The sequence below is a fragment of the Apteryx rowi genome, unplaced genomic scaffold (genome assembly GCF_003343035.1).
Source record: "Apteryx rowi isolate R43461 unplaced genomic scaffold, aptRow1 scaffold_789, whole genome shotgun sequence".
In the NCBI taxonomy this organism is placed as follows: Eukaryota; Metazoa; Chordata; class Aves; order Apterygiformes; family Apterygidae; genus Apteryx; species Apteryx rowi.
In genome coordinates, this window is record NW_020451081.1 from 184033 (window position 1) to 203066 (window position 19034).

At 38.3% G+C, this 19034-nt stretch overlaps 1 protein-coding gene across 1 annotated transcript in view; it reads left to right on the forward strand.

The window, feature by feature from the left end:
• Positions 1-19034, forward strand: part of VSNL1 (visinin like 1) — a 96105-nt gene that overhangs the window by 38156 nt on the left and 38915 nt on the right. Inside the window, exon 2 of the mRNA XM_026088818.1 lies at positions 1564-1730. Coding sequence (XP_025944603.1) covers positions 1569-1730 — 162 coding nt within the window. The 5' untranslated portion in view covers positions 1564-1568. The remainder of the gene's footprint in view (positions 1-1563; positions 1731-19034) is intronic.

Below are 19034 nucleotides of genomic sequence, written 5' to 3' on the forward strand. Positions count from 1 at the left end.
AAAGCTACAGACTGAGTTGTGAGTGAGCAGTGTGCTGCCCCCAAGTAATAGTTTACTATGGGCAAATAATGATTTGCTGTATGAGTTCATGTAGGGCATTCTTATAATTCAGAGAGGGTACAGAGCAAATCGTTATTTGTAAGAAGGTGCGATGGAATCTCGCAAGGCTGATAGRGGAAGGAACTGTGGAGTGTGTGTGAGGAGGATTTGCTTGCTAGATGCAGGAAGCACCCCAAGAAATGATGGCCCATTTCCACCTTCGGCTGTGTCTGTGCAGCAGCGCAGGGCAGTCCTCTGACAGCCTCGGTCCCTGTGGCTTTGGGACATTTCTGGCTGATAATGTCCTAGCCCAAAGGGTTGTAGCATTTTGTACTTGCAGATGACTGAATTTCCAGAGCTCATTTAGTACCAGCTGAATTCTTTGAGAAGATAGACCTTCTTCTTCTTAGCATCCAGGGTGCTCGTGGGGCTGAATTGTGTGCTGCGTTAGCAAAGGCATCGCTGACGGCTCCGGTCGTCGTGCTTGGGCTGAGGTTTGGGTGGGAATGCTGTGAAGCGGGGTAAGGGCAGACCAGGGAGGTATCTCGGGTAAAAGACCAACATGAACAGTATTGCCATTAATGTACTTGTATATAGACATATCCATGTTTTGTGCTTCTGTGTATTTTATATGTATAAATATTAAACATTTATAAATAGGTGTATAAGATGTATGTAACAAATGCAGTGGATATCTCCAGTGTTAACAGTGATGAGGTATAAACCATCTACTGTGTATTAACTCTACAGTAAGTATGCTTATATATCTATATATATAAATAAAAATTACATCTGTCTTTTGAATTTGATTTCATCATTTTTTAAGACTAAGTGTACAGCTCCAGCTTTGCTTCCTCACAGTGGAATATGTAGTGCTTCACATTATAGGCCTGTCTTGTTCACAGCCTTGTACCCGTCAAGAGTAGCTGTTAACATGAGTGTCGTGTCTGGAGAGACATTCAAGACAAAGATAAAGAGGAATTCTGCAGATCTCCCTGAATCTGTGAAAAGTTTTTGCTAAATTAAAAGAAAAAATGAAGCCATATTTTTCAGCCTTAGAGTAGTGAAAAGCTAGAAATTACCTTCCAGAAATAGCTAAAAAAGAGAGGTCGCCTCTCAGTATGATGATATATCTGAAATAAAAGAAATGTGGTAGTACTTTCTAAAGGAAGACAATAACCCCCACCAAACCCAAAAGAAAATAAATCTTTCACTTAGATGAGAATAGTAGTAAAGATAAAAAAGATTGCTTTAATTTTTATCATTGATTTGAAGGCAAATAAACAGTCTGTCTCCAGGGCTTAAGACTTCTAAAATGAAAGAAGAATGTTTCATTGTTCTCCATTTCAGCCTCAAATATTCAAATCTAGGTTAGTTTCCTAGTCACTAGGGAGTCCATGATGTTGGGTTTGACTGCAAGCAGCAGTGTGCACAAAACAAGTGATGCGTTCCAGCTTTTTTGCTGATCAAGTTTAAAATGATTACAGCAACTTGGCTAATTGTATTAATTTATTTCTTCTTTAGGCAAAATGGGGAAACAAAACAGCAAGCTGGCCCCTGAAGTGATGGAGGATCTGGTGAAGAGCACGGAGTTCAATGAACATGAGCTAAAACAGTGGTACAAAGGATTTCTAAAGGACTGTCCAAGTGGTAGACTGAACCTTGAGGAATTTCAGCAGCTCTACGTAAAGGTAAGTTATTTATTAAGTTCTTATTCTGTGGCCACAGAAAAAGTAACAAAGTAACATAAAGCAAAAATACAGTTAAGAGCTATCGTTCATTCAGATTAAACAGTACCTTCACTAGGAGAAGCAGTGGTGAATAGAAGGATATAAATGAGAAGTGCCACACTAGTCAGACCAGTGGTTCATATAGCTACAGGGACCAGAACCAAATGTTTAGGAAGAAAGCTGTAAATTACTCACAGAAAATTTACTTTCCTCACTCTGTAATGCGTGGGTATCTTTCACCTTCAAAAAGAGGCTCCAGCCCTGTTTATTAAACTGTGCTGTATCCTATGTAATACCACTGGATTATAAACTGCGTGAYTGTTGGATCTACTCGTATAAAAGTCTGTTCTTTTGATTTCAACGGAGCTCTTGGGTTGGTGAGTTTTCAAGGCAATGTGGCCTGCAGACAAATTTTGCGTTGTGTACGAAGGAATTCCTCCATAAATTTTAAGTGTTGCTTTTCCTTTTTCTTTACTGTCTCCTTGCCCTTGTTATATGCAAAAGGAAAACCAGACTGCCTGGTTTATTTTCTTTTTATTTTTCATTATCAAGTGCAATGAAGTCTTTTCCTTGCATTTAGTATGTATTTATTCCGTAAAAAGAAGAGCATGGGGACAGCATGGGAAGTATATTCATGTTACAAAGATAATTATATTTTAATTCAGAATGGAGTRTCTGCTTAAAGGTCAGAGACTTCAAAGTAATTTTAATTAGGAAAAATATTGGATGTCAATGATGAATAGTAGGATCAGAAAAGTTCATAAATACAATGTGAGGCTGAATAAAAATAAAAAGCCTTTAAAATGTGAGTAGTTAATATTGAGCACACTGACAATTTCTGCAGACAAGTGGAACTATCTGTCTCTTCCCTTAGATGAATAATACAGTCCTTTCCTGAATTTCCTCAGCCTTGAACCAGATCACTCTGTAAATTATTACCCAGTCCCATTTTTCCTCTAATGGATAGTCTAACAAAAACTACTAACTGCAGCTTACATAAATAAACTTCTGTCTTCATATTTTAATATTTATGGCTCAAGATGTTGCCTCACAATCCTGTTCTTAAAGAAGACTGAATTTGTAATAACTGTTGTTTTAAGATGAAAGAATTTTTTCTGCCTTCAAGTTTTGTGCTTTTTATCGACTGATAATTTATAGCTTCTGTTTTAAATAATACTTGGTGCACATCCACCAAGATTAGACATCTAATTGTTTCTCTTACATGTTTCTGAGGAAAGTAAATGGGCTTTACAAAATATGGATTTCTAGCAAAGTACATCAAGCGTTTAACTCTTTATAAATCATTACTTTCTTTTTGGCACATTACAGTAAAGGAATTAAAATGTTTTATATGATTTTGTGTGCTGTGAGGAAAGATATCTTCTATCAGAGCTGTAAGGACTTTCTCCTTCAAAAGTTTGTTTAAAGTATTCACAGATAATTCACAAGATACTTTACCCATGGAAGAAATAGCAGAGATTCAATACCATGTTTACAAAATGGTGGTGCAAAATATAAAACAAAGAGCATAGCAATATTTTAGTCTTGAAATATGGAGACAGCTCCGTAGTCTTACTGAGGTGGAATATTGGCTTTAGTTTTATGGTCTCTCTTTTTTTTTTTTTAGAAATGCAGATCAAATAAGATTCTCTCCTTTGCTTCGGTAGTTAAGCTTTTAAAGATCTGCTCTTTATAATGTTGCTGTCATATATTTAGCTAGTCTATTACATTTGTATATATATATAGCATCTCTATCCAGGGTGAAATGCTAATTTTGCAGAAGTGAAATACCATTAGCTTTAGTGAGTCCAGAGCTTTACTTCTACATAGAAAGAAATACTTGTAAAATAATGGCCCTTAGCGCACCGAGAATGAACACTCCGAGTGTCGGTGGTGGTGGCAAGCTCTCCTATGTAGGACATTCTGCTTGCACCAGCTGCTGCCTGCAGGCAAAGTCCCAGGTGCAAAATGTGATCTTTGTAGGAGAAGCCACCAGCAGGAGTCCCAAATCATTATTGTTAGATTTAAAGCATTTTGGTTCTTTTAATGCATATTCAGGGTAAAAATTAAAGCATGTCTTGATTAGTTATTTCTCTGTGTGATCTTATAGTTGAGAGAGATGACATTTTATCTGGTGTCTGGATTGGATTTTATCCAAGAAGACTCCCAGAAATAAATATATTTGGAAAAGAAATTATAGGACTTATTTTCAGTTATGAGTTACATTTTCTTTAGATGATATTATGTCTTTGCTCATGAGAGTTGTGTGGTGCACTTACACCCTTTCATCATTCCATGTGAAGGTGGTCTGACTAAGTTATAAAGATCTTCTTTTACTCAAACCCAGCAGAAAATATCCTCAGCTTTAACAGCAAAAACATATATATCTTTTAGTTTTAACAAAAATGGCCTACCAATTTTACTGGACTTTCAGGTCTGCAGAATTTACTTCATTCAAATTTTGTAGAACCCTGAAAACCTGATGACAAAAATGTTTATTGAATGAATTATGGTTTCGTTATTGTCGGTTATTTTTATTTTTTAGTTGGTATTTCATTGAGAGAGGTAGCAGTAGTTTAATGGGCAAGACTCAAATGTTTGTCTATATGAATGCACCTACATTAACATTTTAGGTTAGATCAGGAGTGTTATTTTGAGATGAATTTTCCATTTTTCTCCACTGCTTTTCCATCATCATTGTGGTGTGATCTTGCTGCACACAAACTGCATTTTTTTGAAGATACTTAACTAAAAGATGTGTTCTGGGGTCAAACCCTCCGTATTACTGTATAAAATGCCTCCTAATAGACACTTAGTCTATGGGACCAAGCTAGAGCAGGTCTGAAGTAAAATATCCAGAACATATATGATCTGGATGTCAAGTCCTCAGCACTAACTCTTTCGCTCTACCTATTTGCTCTAATTGTACTGATGTATTTACTGATGTACATGTGGACTGTACTGAATAGAAGGGGGAACTACTGTAGCTTGGCTTGGAAGCCTTTGCTATGGAAGTTCCCATTATGAACACAGCTATGCAATGCTTAAAATAAATAGCAGTTATACAAATGGACTCTACAGAAAAATTGTTTGAAGCACTTCTAGTGAAAGGGTCTATAAAAATATTTAATCAAATACTTCTTTTAAATAGACAGCTAATAGGAGGAAATTTATACTGTAGCATATTCAGCATTGTTTGCAATCTAATGAGTTCAGTAAAAAATATTGCTACTTCTTTTGGATGTCTAGATTTTTGGGGGTGATCCAGAATCTCTGGCCAGCTGTTAAGGTTTGTGTTTGATTCCACAGTGCTGAATGAGGTGAATACTTGAACAGTTTTTGCAGTATTTTACTGGAAATTTGTTTATATATTATAAGCCCAGATCCACAGATGCTGCAACGCTGAGTTAGCTGCCCTAACAGTCTGTACAGAGCATGGGAGAGGCAGGAATTTATGGATACCATTCTGAAAAAGCTAAAATCAAGCCAGCACATTGTACACAAATCTGCCATTGCAAACCCACAAGATAATGCTCAAGACGGGAATATATTATTAAATTCTACCTTTCTGCAGGGCATAATCATCTGTATTCACATGGGAGTTGCATCCTGGAAATCTGTCCTGCAGAGAACTGTCTAGGACATTGGAAGTAAAAGCAAAATCAAGTGACCAGAGTCCTTTTTCTTTCTCTCATAAGTAAAAAAGGAATGAGGATAAGGTAAATGCCTAATTTTTACCACAGTGGTTTAAGAACTCCTCAAGCTGTAGGAAATTGGGAATCAATTACCATGTCTGTGTAAAGAGTCTGACTCTGCGCTGCTCACCTTCTGCCAGAGTGCCCTACCTGTGATAAGACAGGCCCTTCTGGGCTGCTGGCAATATCGCAATTAACCTCTCTATCTACGGGAAATAGTGATTAGTCTGCAACCTGCAGTTTCTGTCTCCAAAGAGAGTGCCTTACCCGTCAAGCTACAACCATGCTTTCTTTTTTGCCTTTACTTTCTTTCTATCCTAAGAAGTCTTTAATTCTTTTTTCTAAAGTAAAACAGCATAGCATTGTGGGTAGAGAGCTGAAGAAAAATAATTTTAAAAAGTCACATTAAAATAAAATATACCAGTAAAACATTCTGGATTCTTCCTGTTGTTCTTTAGGGTTTATTTCAGTCTAAAGGGCCAAATATATTTTGCTTTAACATTTTTGAATTCACTGGGTTTAGATGAATATGCCCTAGAGTATGTAAGCATGCATAATCAGTACTAATGTTCACAGGAATTATGTGTGTTTATTAAGTGGAAAATAGGCTTCTATAATGTGATACTTCTTGGAACTGGGTCACTGAACACAAGAAGCGTATTCTCTGGATTAATAATAGAAGCAAGCACCAATGGTCCTTTAACTGGAAGGGTAGGGTTGGGATTCATCATACTATAATGCTAGTATTAAATAAAGCGAATTGCTTTCTGAATTTGTTGTACATCTATTATTTAGCTATGTTGTTGGTTTTTAAAGATAAAATTGAACTGAAAATTTATAGTAATGTGCTTTTGATTAGTTGCAATCAAATGATTTGTCATATTTTTGGCTTCTATCTCACATTTCCTGTCTTGAAGGGAATTGATTTCTAGTCCTTCATTTTGACAAGTGTAGAACAAAGGAATCTCAAAAATCTATTGAAATTTAAGTGGGTATATTTGTGGCATCTTTTTCTCTATCCAGAATTTCAAGAAAGACTAACATCCTTTTAAGGATGACATGGAGCTCCTCAAAACGTTAGATTAGACTTGCATTTCAAGCTTTCCATGGATGTGAAGAAGTAGGATTCCAGAACAGCACAGCTGTGTTTACAGACAGCCCTAACATAGATGCAGTTACACTGGTAAAACTGTGCTTTTTCTGGGTTCGTTTCTTTTCACTGGATGAGCTAAGCTGGTCTTACAAGTGCACTTTAGCCACTTAAGTTCTCCCTGTATTAGGAGAACTTTTTAGGTGTATTATACCAATATTCCTACATTGCTAAAGAACTATGGCCTGTTTAGAAATCAGGTAGATTATCAAAAATACTTGTATATCTACTCATACAATGGATTTTAACCTGTGCTGTTGCTACCTTCCAGAAGATCACATCTGGACTGCTTGCAGTCCTCCCGGACAACAGGGCCGTATGTTTGATGGATATACCATCTGATATTAACTGCAACACAGAAAACATCAAATTTATTTCTTTATTTGTAAATTTGACTCTAAAAATCCTTAAACAGGTTAATAGCACTGCTGTGTTATTGAACCTTTTGAATTAATGTGGAATAATAAAACTATTATTGTTACATTAGAGCCAATTAGAAATGGCATTGGATGCAAAAAAGTAAAGCAAAGACAGCTGTGATCCAGAGATATTGCAATGTAGCTCTGTAAAAAGTAGCATGTAAATAAACAGACAATAGGGTCTAGAATGAAATAACAGTAACATTATTGGCAGAAGTGAGTTTTGCTTTGAGGGAATTTGTAGAACATCTGCTGGGTGAAGATTTCTAATGTATTTCCCAAGCTCTAAATCAAAATCTACACATTTGACGCAATTAAAGTAAAATCATCAGAAATAAATTCTCATAAAGAGGAAAAAAAAACATTCACCAGAAGTGAAAATTCCTGTGAAAGGAAAATTAATATAACAGAATCTGAAGGGGAGAGTGTAAAGTACTGATGAAAAGCAAATGTGTTTGCGCTCCACCATTATTACAGGGAAGTGCTTTTCAGGCTGAAGTATGTATTTAGTGCTGCAAAGCTGTGTTAAAATTGGGTTCTGATAAACTCCAGAAACAAAAGAGATCACAATCTCTTTTCATACAGAACGTGGTTAAAAAAATGGCATGGTCTTGTTGCCTCTATGTCTTCTATGCAAACTGCTTTTGCCATTATTCCTCCTCCTCCTCCTTGGACACATGAATAGGCAGGTGCTGTGCCAAAATCCAGGCCTACTAGAAAACCGCATAAGAAGCTTATTATATAGTTCAAACAGAAGCCAGAATTATGCAGTATGAACTTTAAAACAAAGGGCCCGAATGGTCTTTGCATATAAAAACGGCATAAAACAAACCCTGAAGGCAGTGTTAACTTTGAAGCTGATTTTAAATGCTTCAGGAAAGAGGGTGATTCTTGTAACAACCCCTTCTGCTGCATTTCTTTCTATACACCGAACCCAGGAAAAGTTATAGCTGGACTTAATATCATTTTATGGAACATCTGTTAAAATTTGTTGGTAGTATCCAGAGCTTTAAAGATCAGCAACCGTACTGAAAAAAAAAAAAAGAGCAAATTAACATAAATTCTCATTAAAACTGCAAAGTAGTTTGAAAATAATATTTTTTCAGAAGAGGACCAGCATACTGAGTAGTGAACTTTTCTGAAAAAATATGTCATAAATCACAACACTGGATTATAAAAGCTTTTAACAACATAGAATGAAATTGGTTTAGATTGAAATCCTAGTCTCATTGAAACCCATGGGAGTTTTCATTCCTGTTCCTTATTTAAGAACTTAGAACTGCAATGAGCTCTTGAAATTGTTTATCATCATGAGACCTAAGTCCTGGGAAATCTGGTGTGAACTCCATTAAAATCCTGCAAACTGGATTTGGAATCTGGAGGGCTCCTCTCATGAAGTGTAAAAAATATATACATGGCTAACTATCACTTAATGATAGCAGTTATTTGAAACCTAATTTTTTATGGCTAGAGAGTGGTGAGAATAATGGTCCCCAAGTTACAAGACAAGAAGTTTCAGAGGCAAAGAAGGACAAGTCCTCTTCTTTTTTTGCAGCAGCTAGTGGCTAATTTTAAAGGCTAAAGCATACTTTTCTATTCTTCTGTTGTGGATATGGCCCATATCCTCCAGAGGATCTCTGGAGAATCTGGATCTAGAAAATGAAGAAGTTGTACAATTCTAAGAGATGAAATCTAAATAGTGGCTTGTGGAGCATCCAGACTTGTGGGATGACTCTTCCTGCTGCTTGAACAGGTCAGTCATGTATGCTGGCACCCTTTCCATGAGAGGAACTCTGATTTCTATTAAGTATTGAATTGTTCTGTATACAGTCCTTCTGTGTGGTTCCTCTAAACTATCAAGACCAAAGCACTGGAAAGACTATATCTGGTCAAAGCAAGATGATCCAGCCTGGAAGGCTTAAAATCTCACCATGTATATGCATGTCCTAGTTTTCAACTTACGCTGATTAAAGAAGCCATGCTGGGTAAATTCTGCAACAAAAACATGCAAGTTATTTTTGTTGGTTTTTTTTTGTTTTTATTTTAACAGGAAGCTTGCCAGTTCCAAAAACTGTTATGCATTTTTATAAGGGACCTTGTTACTTTACAGCTCACCTTTGCTCTGTGTTAGATCCCTCAGAAAAATCACAATGATGAATTTGGGATGCTGTAATTATTTCTATAGTAAAACACTGAGTTCATAAATACAGTTATGATTTCTGTGAAGGATAATACGGAAGGAGTGGTGCAGCCTGGAAGGAGAGAGATGTTGATACACAGCATTGGAGAACTCAGGGAAGCACTGTCAGAGTCCCAAAGCTGTCAAGTTGTTCAGGTCTGCTACTTCTCTTGTAATGATATTTATTTTATCACTGTCACAGTAGTCCTTACAGCAGTCATCAAGGCTGATCAGTGGTTCACAGTCTCTTCCCAACCTGTTGCAAAAGTCAAGTGTTTTGACCTTCTTTCTTCCTGAAACTCCCTATCTACTAGCTCACTTCCTATCACATCAGAGGTTTGCTTTCTTAAGAGATGTTATGGGGGCTGCTGTCTCCCATGGACCACGGGATCCCTCCTGCTCAGCTGCCGGAGCCAGCCCGGTGCTCCCAGGACTCTCTCCTGGGAGGTCGCCCTCTCCTGGGCCGATGGACATAACTGCTGCTCTCCTGTTTGCAGGATCAGCCAGGAGCAAGGCTGAGTGTTTATCATGCACACACACACCCCGGAATAGGGGAAAATACCGACGCTCGCCCCCAGCAGCTGCTGCCCAGGTGCGCGGGTGCCACGACCTGCGGTCCAGCTCCGGCCATGGCACCGGGATGTTCACGTCACTGTTGCTGTGACCCCCATCGCTGGCATGTGGGACACGCGGCCCCACGACCCTGGTTCCGCGCTGGTGCTGGGACCCTCCCTCGCCCCAGCACTGGCACCACAGACAYRAGATCCCCTTGGCCTGGCCCTGGCCCAGGTGCTGGTCCGGATCCACTYGCTCCTGTCTCCCCAGTGCTGGCGCCTGGACCCAGCAGCACTTACACACGAGCACACAGGAAGATAGTTAAGAAGGGATTTAGTAAGAAGGCAGGACAGACGGTGGTGGTCAGGTGCAGGGCTCGATCAGACAAGCATACTGACCCACARCTGCTCACAGGCGACCGGCCCCTCTTTCACCCCTTCCCTCTATTCCCCTCTTTGTTCCCCCCCTCCAATCCAATTCCCCCAAATATTCCTTAGGAAGTTTTGCATAGTCCCACAGGTCCCCCTCTTCTCTAAAAATCTGTGTGTTCCTTTTGTTTCTTCCTTCTTTACAAAGTCCAGCTTGGCCATGTCTGCGGTTTCTTAGTAGTCCATCAGTAAGTGACCGAAGGATTTGCTCTTTGTCTTTGTCTCCCTTGTCAGTCAGGTTTCTGTCTGTGTGTTTTGTTTATGGTTTCCCCCTTTACTTTTTGTCCCTTTGCACTGAAAAGGTCCTTGATCAAATAACCTTAATAATGCAAGTGCTCTCACATTCCACATATTCTTACATCCTTCTCAACACAAGGAAGGGTGCTCTCAGAATCACTGAAACCCTGGAGGATAGTGTGGTGGAAAGAGGGTACAGGGTTACTGACTGTACTTTTCTAAGAGATACTCCCTTCTCTTGCAATCTAAATAAAACTAACCATGAGTGGGACATATTAAGTCTCCATAGTATGTATGGATAGTTGAGATACATTGAGATTAGATCACTTGCTTAATGGCTTGGGAAGGTGAGAGTTGAAACTGTATTTCACAGGTCAAAATATAAATGCATCTCATTTTATTTCTTGGGAGTGAGGGTTTTTTTTCATACAGAATGGTTTGGGAAAGGTTTTCTTTAAATTGCTGGGGTCATACACACACATTACAGTATAGCAGTCATAGTCAGACTTTAATCAAATGTCTACATGTGATCTACACTGTAGATCTGCAACCTGCAGTTAAACTGTGACAACTTCTTAGTGGAAACCTGTATTTTAGATCTTCAGTAACTTTGATTAGGAAAACTGGATCATCCTAGAATTGTTCTAAAGGCTAGTAAGAATGCACCTTTTATTTGAGACAAAGTGAACTGCGGTCTTTGAGGGACTTTAGCTTGTCACATTTCTTAAAGTATTAACATTTCTGTTTGTTTAAAATATAACAAAAACTGTTTGGTATTACACAGTTCCTGAAGGARCCTTTAAAACCAGGGCATTTCATTTCAGTACTGGAGTAAACAAGTACTGTGAAATGCAAAGTATTTCATTTCAAAACATAGAAGTGTTTTTCTCTAGTGTCAAAGTCTGTTTTCAATACCACATTAGTACACAAGACCTGCGGCTGAAAACAGCTTTCTTGTTTCATAAGATGTAAATGGGAACTGGGAGTTCTAAACTGGGCCCTATCTACCCCAGTACAGTATCTCTGACTCCGTGGCTTAACTTGCCATCCGTTCTCCCCCTTCCTCCCCAGTGAACTCAGCAATCCTTTCGCAAATTAAATTACCTTAGTGATATGTACAGCAGAGCTTCCTGGATGGACAGTTGTGATTCACTGTAGCTGGGTACAAATACTCCAAAATTAAAGGAGCCCAATTAGTCTGGAATAGCTATTACACCCGTTCGTTGCATCTCAACCTGTTCCACACCCTTCACAGGCCTTCCTGCTTGCAGTGCAGGGTATGAAAGTCACTTCCTCTGTTTTGCTTACCTTCACGTAAAAGACAATCAGCAGTAAATGAGTAGCCAGCATGGGCAGGAGAGGAAATGACTGAAAGCCTGAAAGTGTATCTGTGGGAGGGTAGAAGCAGGGAACGAATATGCAAAGCTGTGTGCCTTGTTTGTGGCACTTTGATGTGGCAAATTACTGCTAGCACTGTAACGCACGCTGCTGTGTGTACCTATAGCTAGGTAGGTAATGAAGTGTTAGCTATGTTTACAGGGGTCTGGGRTATGCAGAGACATCTGTGAGCTCGCTTAGTTATCAGTTTAAATGCTCTTTATTATCATGTAGATGTTAGTTGAGATTCCAGTCAGGTTTCTACTAATCATAGTCTGAATGTTTCCATTACCTTGGGATATCAACCTTATTTTTCTTCAAAGAGAGTAAATTTTTGTCTTTTCATTTTTAATTAAAGCTTGTAGGAATTGCCTTTTTTCACCGACAAACCTATTGATTGCTGAGTTGAGATGACTTACCACTACTTGGCATAAGATTTAGCTGTCTTAATTGTATATTCAATCAAAAACAAAACAGAACAAGAATAACGTGGTTTGGAAGATAAGGCAATCAGTGCAAGGAAATTCAGACTACAGGAAATTTTTGCCATATTTCTGGAATACATATGAAACATTTTCAGTCAAGGTTGGTGTGAAATCCACCTCTGTATGAAGTTGTGAAGTCTGGCTGTCTGGTTGTACTAATAGTCCAGAATGAAGGCATAGCTTTAAATAAAACCTCCCTGTAGGTCCAGAAAAGCAGTAGTATAAGCAAAAGTGTAAATCAACACCACAGTTCACCTCAAAGAAAGCATCAAAGTCTATTTGGGATTAGTTCAATGCTAACAAAGCTAGTTAAAAAAAAAAAAATTCTTAACTCATTAATTGCAGTAAGATTTTATATGGACCTTGTCAGAAGTTTTCAACAGAAATATATTCAATTACAAAGTTATTTCTAGATGCCTGTATCCCCTTTCTTTCATAAGAATATATCCCAAAATTACTGTTATTCCTTATTAGGAAATCACACACCTCTATGCATATTCATGAACCTTTAGAGCTTTCTTTGAATGATACTCACTAACTTGCTCCTCTATCAAACTGATCGGGCTAGGAGAGTTGAAACCCTTCCCTTCGTGACTATCACTTATGCCTCATTTCTCAGCCTGTTCTTTGCAGCTGAAGAATTCTTCCCTACTTATATTGGGCTAGTTTTAAGATTTTTACTTTTAGTAAACTTTAATTACTTTAGTATTACTTTTTTTTTTTCCTTGAATAAGATGATTTTGTCAAGAGAGATTATAAAGAAATACCTGTTTTCTATTTTTGGAGTTTCAGGGGATACTCTACTCCCCTAAGGTCTGAAACTCAAGGTCTAAATACTATCAAATCTTGTATAATTAAGACAAAAATCAAGGTGGAATTCATATTTATGCTAATGTCTGTTTTCAAGTGCTTCATGAAGTGAAGGAAGTTGACTATGTGTGACTGGTGTAAAGCATTGCAACCTTGCCCATGCAGGGTGTATTTGCCTGGCCAAAGTGCCATACAAACATGGCTACACTTTTACATACCCAGCTTAGATGCCTCTTCATCACACTGCACATCTCATAGCAAATCCTTATAAACATCAAACAACTGGCTGTCTTGCTACCTTAAGCCAAGACAATTAGTTTGCTGGGACTCAACTTAGGGAGAGGTGATTTGAGATATAAAAAAGATCCCAAGAAACATGAGTTTTAGCTACATGATTATTGTCTTGTGCTAATAGCAAAAACCTAAAAAAAAATGATTAAAGATAAGGGGCAGTCCTTGAGTTTGTTTTCATGTTTGGAGGGTCCAGGCACTACTACTTCTTATGTCCATGTTGAGTAGACCTGTGTCCCTCTTCTAATACCTTTCTGGTGTACTGGAAGCACTTGAAATTGTGTTGATGTTTATTAATGTGGCAATTACAGTGGCTAATTTTATAATATATGCCAGTGCAGATAATTATGTAATTAAACTATGTAAATGAAATGATGCAGTTATCTAAGAACGGAACAGTTAAAACAGGAAATTATGCAGTAAAAACCTTGCAAGGCATCACAGATAAAGCCTGCAGATGACTTCAGAAGACTTCTTCCTTCCTACTGTGGTTCTCTTTTCATCAGCTTAAACTCCAGCCAGCCGCTATTCAGCCAGCTGCTAAACATGCGTAGCTGGAAGTTGACACTCTTTGGCTGTGGTCCCAGTGCAATGTGGATGTCCTCAGTCCTTCCAGACTCTCCCTACCCCCACACAAGCAGGAGGGATGCAGTTGTTCTCCCACTAACCCACCACTTGCTGCTTTCCCTCTCACAGATGCTGGTGTCGCTTCGGCAGGTCAGGTGCTACCACTTGTGCTCGATTAATACTCCTAACCTTATTCAGGAGTAAAACCCCTCTCCTTTCTTCAGGGTCCAATTTCTACATTTCTGTGTATATTGTCTTCAGCCTGCTGAATCTTGTATTATGTGTGGGTTGATAACCTTGATACAAACATTATAAACACCTATTAAGCTATTTCCTGTTTCCTGACTGGGGCAAGACATGACAGCAGTTGAGTGCCTTGAGTTCACAGCTGCTTTGTGGTGACCAAATCATAAAGTTGTCCTGGAGGAAGAGAGTCATACTATTTCTTGCACATCTAATGCCATAGAAAGGTTTTGCTGAGCACCTGCTTCACAGTAATACTGCACACGCAATTTTCTTCTCATCTCTTCTGTTGCTCTTTTTTTCAGAACAAAGGACTCCTCGATACTCAATTTCTTCCTTTGAAGAATCACAGTTCCCAGTAGTTGACTTCATTAAATATAAAGTCTATACTTTTTTTTTTTAAGTAATGCTTCAAATAACTGTTGGTCTGAGACRGGTGAATTTCTGAGTTCCAATATATGCTGGTTCTTCAGTCAGAGAAAGCCATGATTAAAATCTAGAACAGCTCTTTAAAGATTATCTGATGTCTTTTACATTTTTGAGCTGGAAGAAATGCTGGTAGATGAAATATTCTGAAAATAGGACTTTGTAATGGAAATAGTTATATTCTTTAATGGTAAGAATGTTATGTTAATATTGGCTTAATGAAGCAACCATTTATCTATCAATTAGTTCTTGCTATAGATAAATACAGTATGTAACAAGGAAAGCCCAACAAATTAGTGGCCTTGTGCTGCAACTGCAAACTCTGTGCTGCAAATTAACCCCTGTGGTGTATCAGTTTATCCGTTCATTTATTTTTAAGAATCTTTTTTCCCAGGAGCTTTTCTGTGTGACAGGAAAAGCTCTCTGCGATTGGTGTTTAATGGGCATGATTTTATTTTCACAGAGACATAAATTCTGGAGTTATTCTACTGTATGGCCCGAGAATAAGGACAGTTTCTGCTTCCTGAGTCTTCTACTCTGGGATGTTCTTGATTAAAAAAAAAAAATCATGAAAGAGCTCACTGGCTCTAAAAGAGCATGTGAGGAAAGCCTGTTTTCACTCTCAGAAGATTAAGCTGCTTGTATAGATCACCAGTAGATCTAAGGCAATAAAGCTGAATAAAAAACCAAAAAGGTAAATGGTGGAAATAAAAAGAAGTCTTTGTATTCAGCRGTTTCTCCTAAAGTCATGTATCTTTTTGTCACCTCTATGTAAGAATAATGACATTTCTCCAAGGAAAAAAAATGTATTTTTTTTTCTTCAAATTAGTTTACAGAGACAGAATTAAACACATTCAATAGAAATGATATTAGTATATAATCAAATATATTGAAGGCTTTTGAAAATGATTAGTTTTGCACACAGTCTTCTAATAGACATCCTATAGAGGTGGACAGTCAGTGGGAAATTGCCTCTTGAACTCCATCCAGTAGGGGATTGTCAGTGTCAGATAAAAGAACTGTGTTCTGATTCTATCCAAGAGTGGAATTTTCTTCTGCACAGGCACAATAAATACTTTTTTTTTTCTAGAAAAAAAGAGGCTGCAAAGTTGGCCTATCTGAACAAAAGTATGTTGTGCTTTACACACGGGAAAAGCTCAAGAACAGTTAATCCCTATGGAAACATTTTGTCTGCGTTATCGCCAATAGTGCTTGCCTTCAGGCAGTTTTCAGTTATATGTTTCCATTTTCTATACATGAAGCCAGTGTTCTTTATTKCCACATGATTGTTCATCTCAATCATTTTCTTTGCTTTCATCTATTTTGGGCTCATGCACATGCTTTTTACATATTGCCAGAGTACTGTGGGCTATATTTAAGTTTCCAGATTCATAGAAATATTGTTCTACTTACAATGCTACGAAATCCAGTATTTAGCCCTAAAAGGACTGCTGATTTCCATGTGATCACTCATGTCACTGTCAAGTACGTAAGAGAAAAAAAAAGCTTTTTACCTTTCCTGCTGCCCTTTTATGTATAGTAAAAATTGGATGGTATAAAAATTCTATGAAAGGCCTGTATTTGTGTGGTGTGCRCGAGTTAATAACACCCACTGGTTGGCACACGTGATGCAGAAGACAAGAAGAATTCAGTCTCCCAGTTCTTATCGCAGCACATTGGTGTGATAGCTGGGTCAAGGGACAGCTGAAGTTGTGTTACTGTGCAGACAAGAATGCCTGTTTTGCAGCCAAAAGAACAGCAAGCAAGGAAAAAACAACTAGCTGTGGGAGGAGCAATCTCTGGTTACAATGCAGATCATCTCACCATATAGCAAAACAGAGTGGTAGTAGTGTACAAACCACATGTATAACGGAGTGGAAGCATTATTATGCGGGGCAAGAGTTTGACCAAAGTAAAAATGGCTCATGTATTTGTATTTCAGCCTCAATTCTTGTCACCTCTGGGTAAGCCCACAGGAGACAATATGATGAGAAAGTRAAAGGTTTAGTATGTGCTCTCCCCCAAGGAGTGAAGTGTCCTTCCTGGAGTGGGTCGGTAGATGCAACCCTGGCATCTCCAAAGTCCTGAACAGTCCTGGCTGTCAGGCATGCAGAGCCCTGCACTATATTCCCATCTTTTTCTTAACCATAATGTGCTTTTCTTTTCTTCTCAGCCAGCTCCTCTCCTCCTCTCCTAGGGCACTGGCTAGAGGAGCGGTGAAACCTGAAGTGATGTGTGTGCCTTTATCCTTTACTTCCCCAGCTTTTGAATTTCTGCAGCTCTACCTCGTTGGGCAAGGGACACTGCAACTTCAAGAACAAAGAGAAACGTGCTGTTGGTTGTGGTCATTCAGCCTGTGTTGTGGGCTTTGTCATTTTATTTTAATTTACCTCTCTTTGCCTTAAGAAAAGGGCAGTACAACGTCAGAAAGCCAACCCAGTCCTTTATGCAAAGGAGAGGTTTACTTTATAGCTAAAAACATTTGTAAAACATGAGTCTGTTAGCTCTGGCAAGATTCTGCATAGCAAAGCAAAATGAGTGGGCATAGCAGGACTTTCCGTATTCAGGGTTAATGGAGCTTTTTGAGAAGCACTTTAATAAATGGCACTATCCAGAATCTTTTACTTGAACTCATTTTTTGAAATACCTATTTTAATCTTTGAAAATGTACATTTCTGATTTAGTTTATTTTCAAAGCTTTGGGGTTTTTTTCTTTTTCATCTTTTTTTCTTTTTTCTTTTTTTCTCTTTTTTTCAGCAGTAATTTCAGTCAAAGGAATGATGTGGTTTCAAACAGTAAAGATTTGAGTACTGAAAGGAAATAAAAAAGAGAAGAAATACAGGCTGTATATAAATGTAAACTTGCTGCAGACCTTGGAATATTTAAAACAACATATGTTTTTATAAACTTAAGGGTTTTAAACCTTAAGAAAGATGAAGATAACACTGTCAGGGGAACATTGTCTGGTGAACCCATTCCGTGTTTAATGTTATACATCTGTGGTAAAACATATAGTTCTGAAAAGAAATGTACTGCAGTCTTTAAATAAGTATTCCTTACATTATAAATTAACAGATTGAATAACTGCTGGTCCATTCAAATCCATGGGTGATTTGACACCTTCTGTGGGACCAAGACTTGGCTTGCATTTTACCAGTGACTTGTTTTATAACCTATGGTATATTCTGCAAAAAAATGACAGATGGTGTTGCAACTGATTTGTTGTGATTAGAATATGTTCACCTCTTTTGTTGTTTTGTGTCAGAATTACTTCTCTCTTGATAACTTTCACAAGCACATAATCTGTAACCAAGCTCATCCTCTAATAACAAACATAACACCTAGAAATGCACAAGAGGAGAAGCTGGTCCAGGCACTCCTGGGTCTCTCAAGCCATTGTGGATTTTTTTGGTTCATTGGCCAAACAATCTGTTTGGCCCGATGGTCCTTCTAGTGTTACCAGGCAAATATGGCCAAAATACTGTCTACAACTAGCACCATGGTTGTATCAGCAACTTGCTGGAGAAAATGAGTTGTATTATGGAAAACCACTGTTAATGGCATTTGATGATGGCTTCCTTTTCTAACAGGCAAATGGATTAAGCACCATGTCCAACCGTGGTTCTGGGGTACAGGTAGTAGGTGGCACCCTAGGAGGCTGAATAGCACTCTGGTAAGTCTCTGGATTGCAAGTTGGTAGCATTAATCTTCTTAGGTTTGGCCTGACGTTTTCACTTTTTTGTTTCTTTTGCCAGCAGCTGTCAACRCAAGTATTGTATGTATTTTGGGTACATTGGATTACTCATGAATACTGTTAAGATAAACCAATACTTCACACACCTCAGTATTTCCAAATATAGTGCCTTGTGTTCCTCTCCCTCATTATGGCAACATACCATTCTCTTTCCAAGTCACAAAACATAGGTCACCCAATCCATCCCCTTATCCCAGAATTGGATGGATTTTGCCCAAAAACTCTCCTGTAACCCATTCTTAAAAAGCTACCAGCTTTTCTAACCCCACCTTGGACAATCTGTCCTTATAATTGAAATCCAGCTTTATCTCTTTATCAATGTGAGAAATATGTTCACATGAGAGAAGAATGAGACCAGAAAACATCTCTTCTTCTCTGCTGGATCCACTGCATGTACATTAGTACTGTTCATCCTGGACTACATTTTATAGTTAAAATCAAAAAAAGGAAGAAAGAAGCTATCACAACTGCTCTCCTTCCAGCTAAAAGAAACTAGCTGAGATCCTTTTCTGAATTATCATTCAGTTGACTACAGTTGTATAAGGAAGCTCCTCCCAGAGGCTGATCAAGCTGTCATTAACTCCCTCTTCCTAAGAATTTGAAAGGTCATGGAGAACAGGAGAGGGGCCTGAGGACTGGAAGAAAGCCA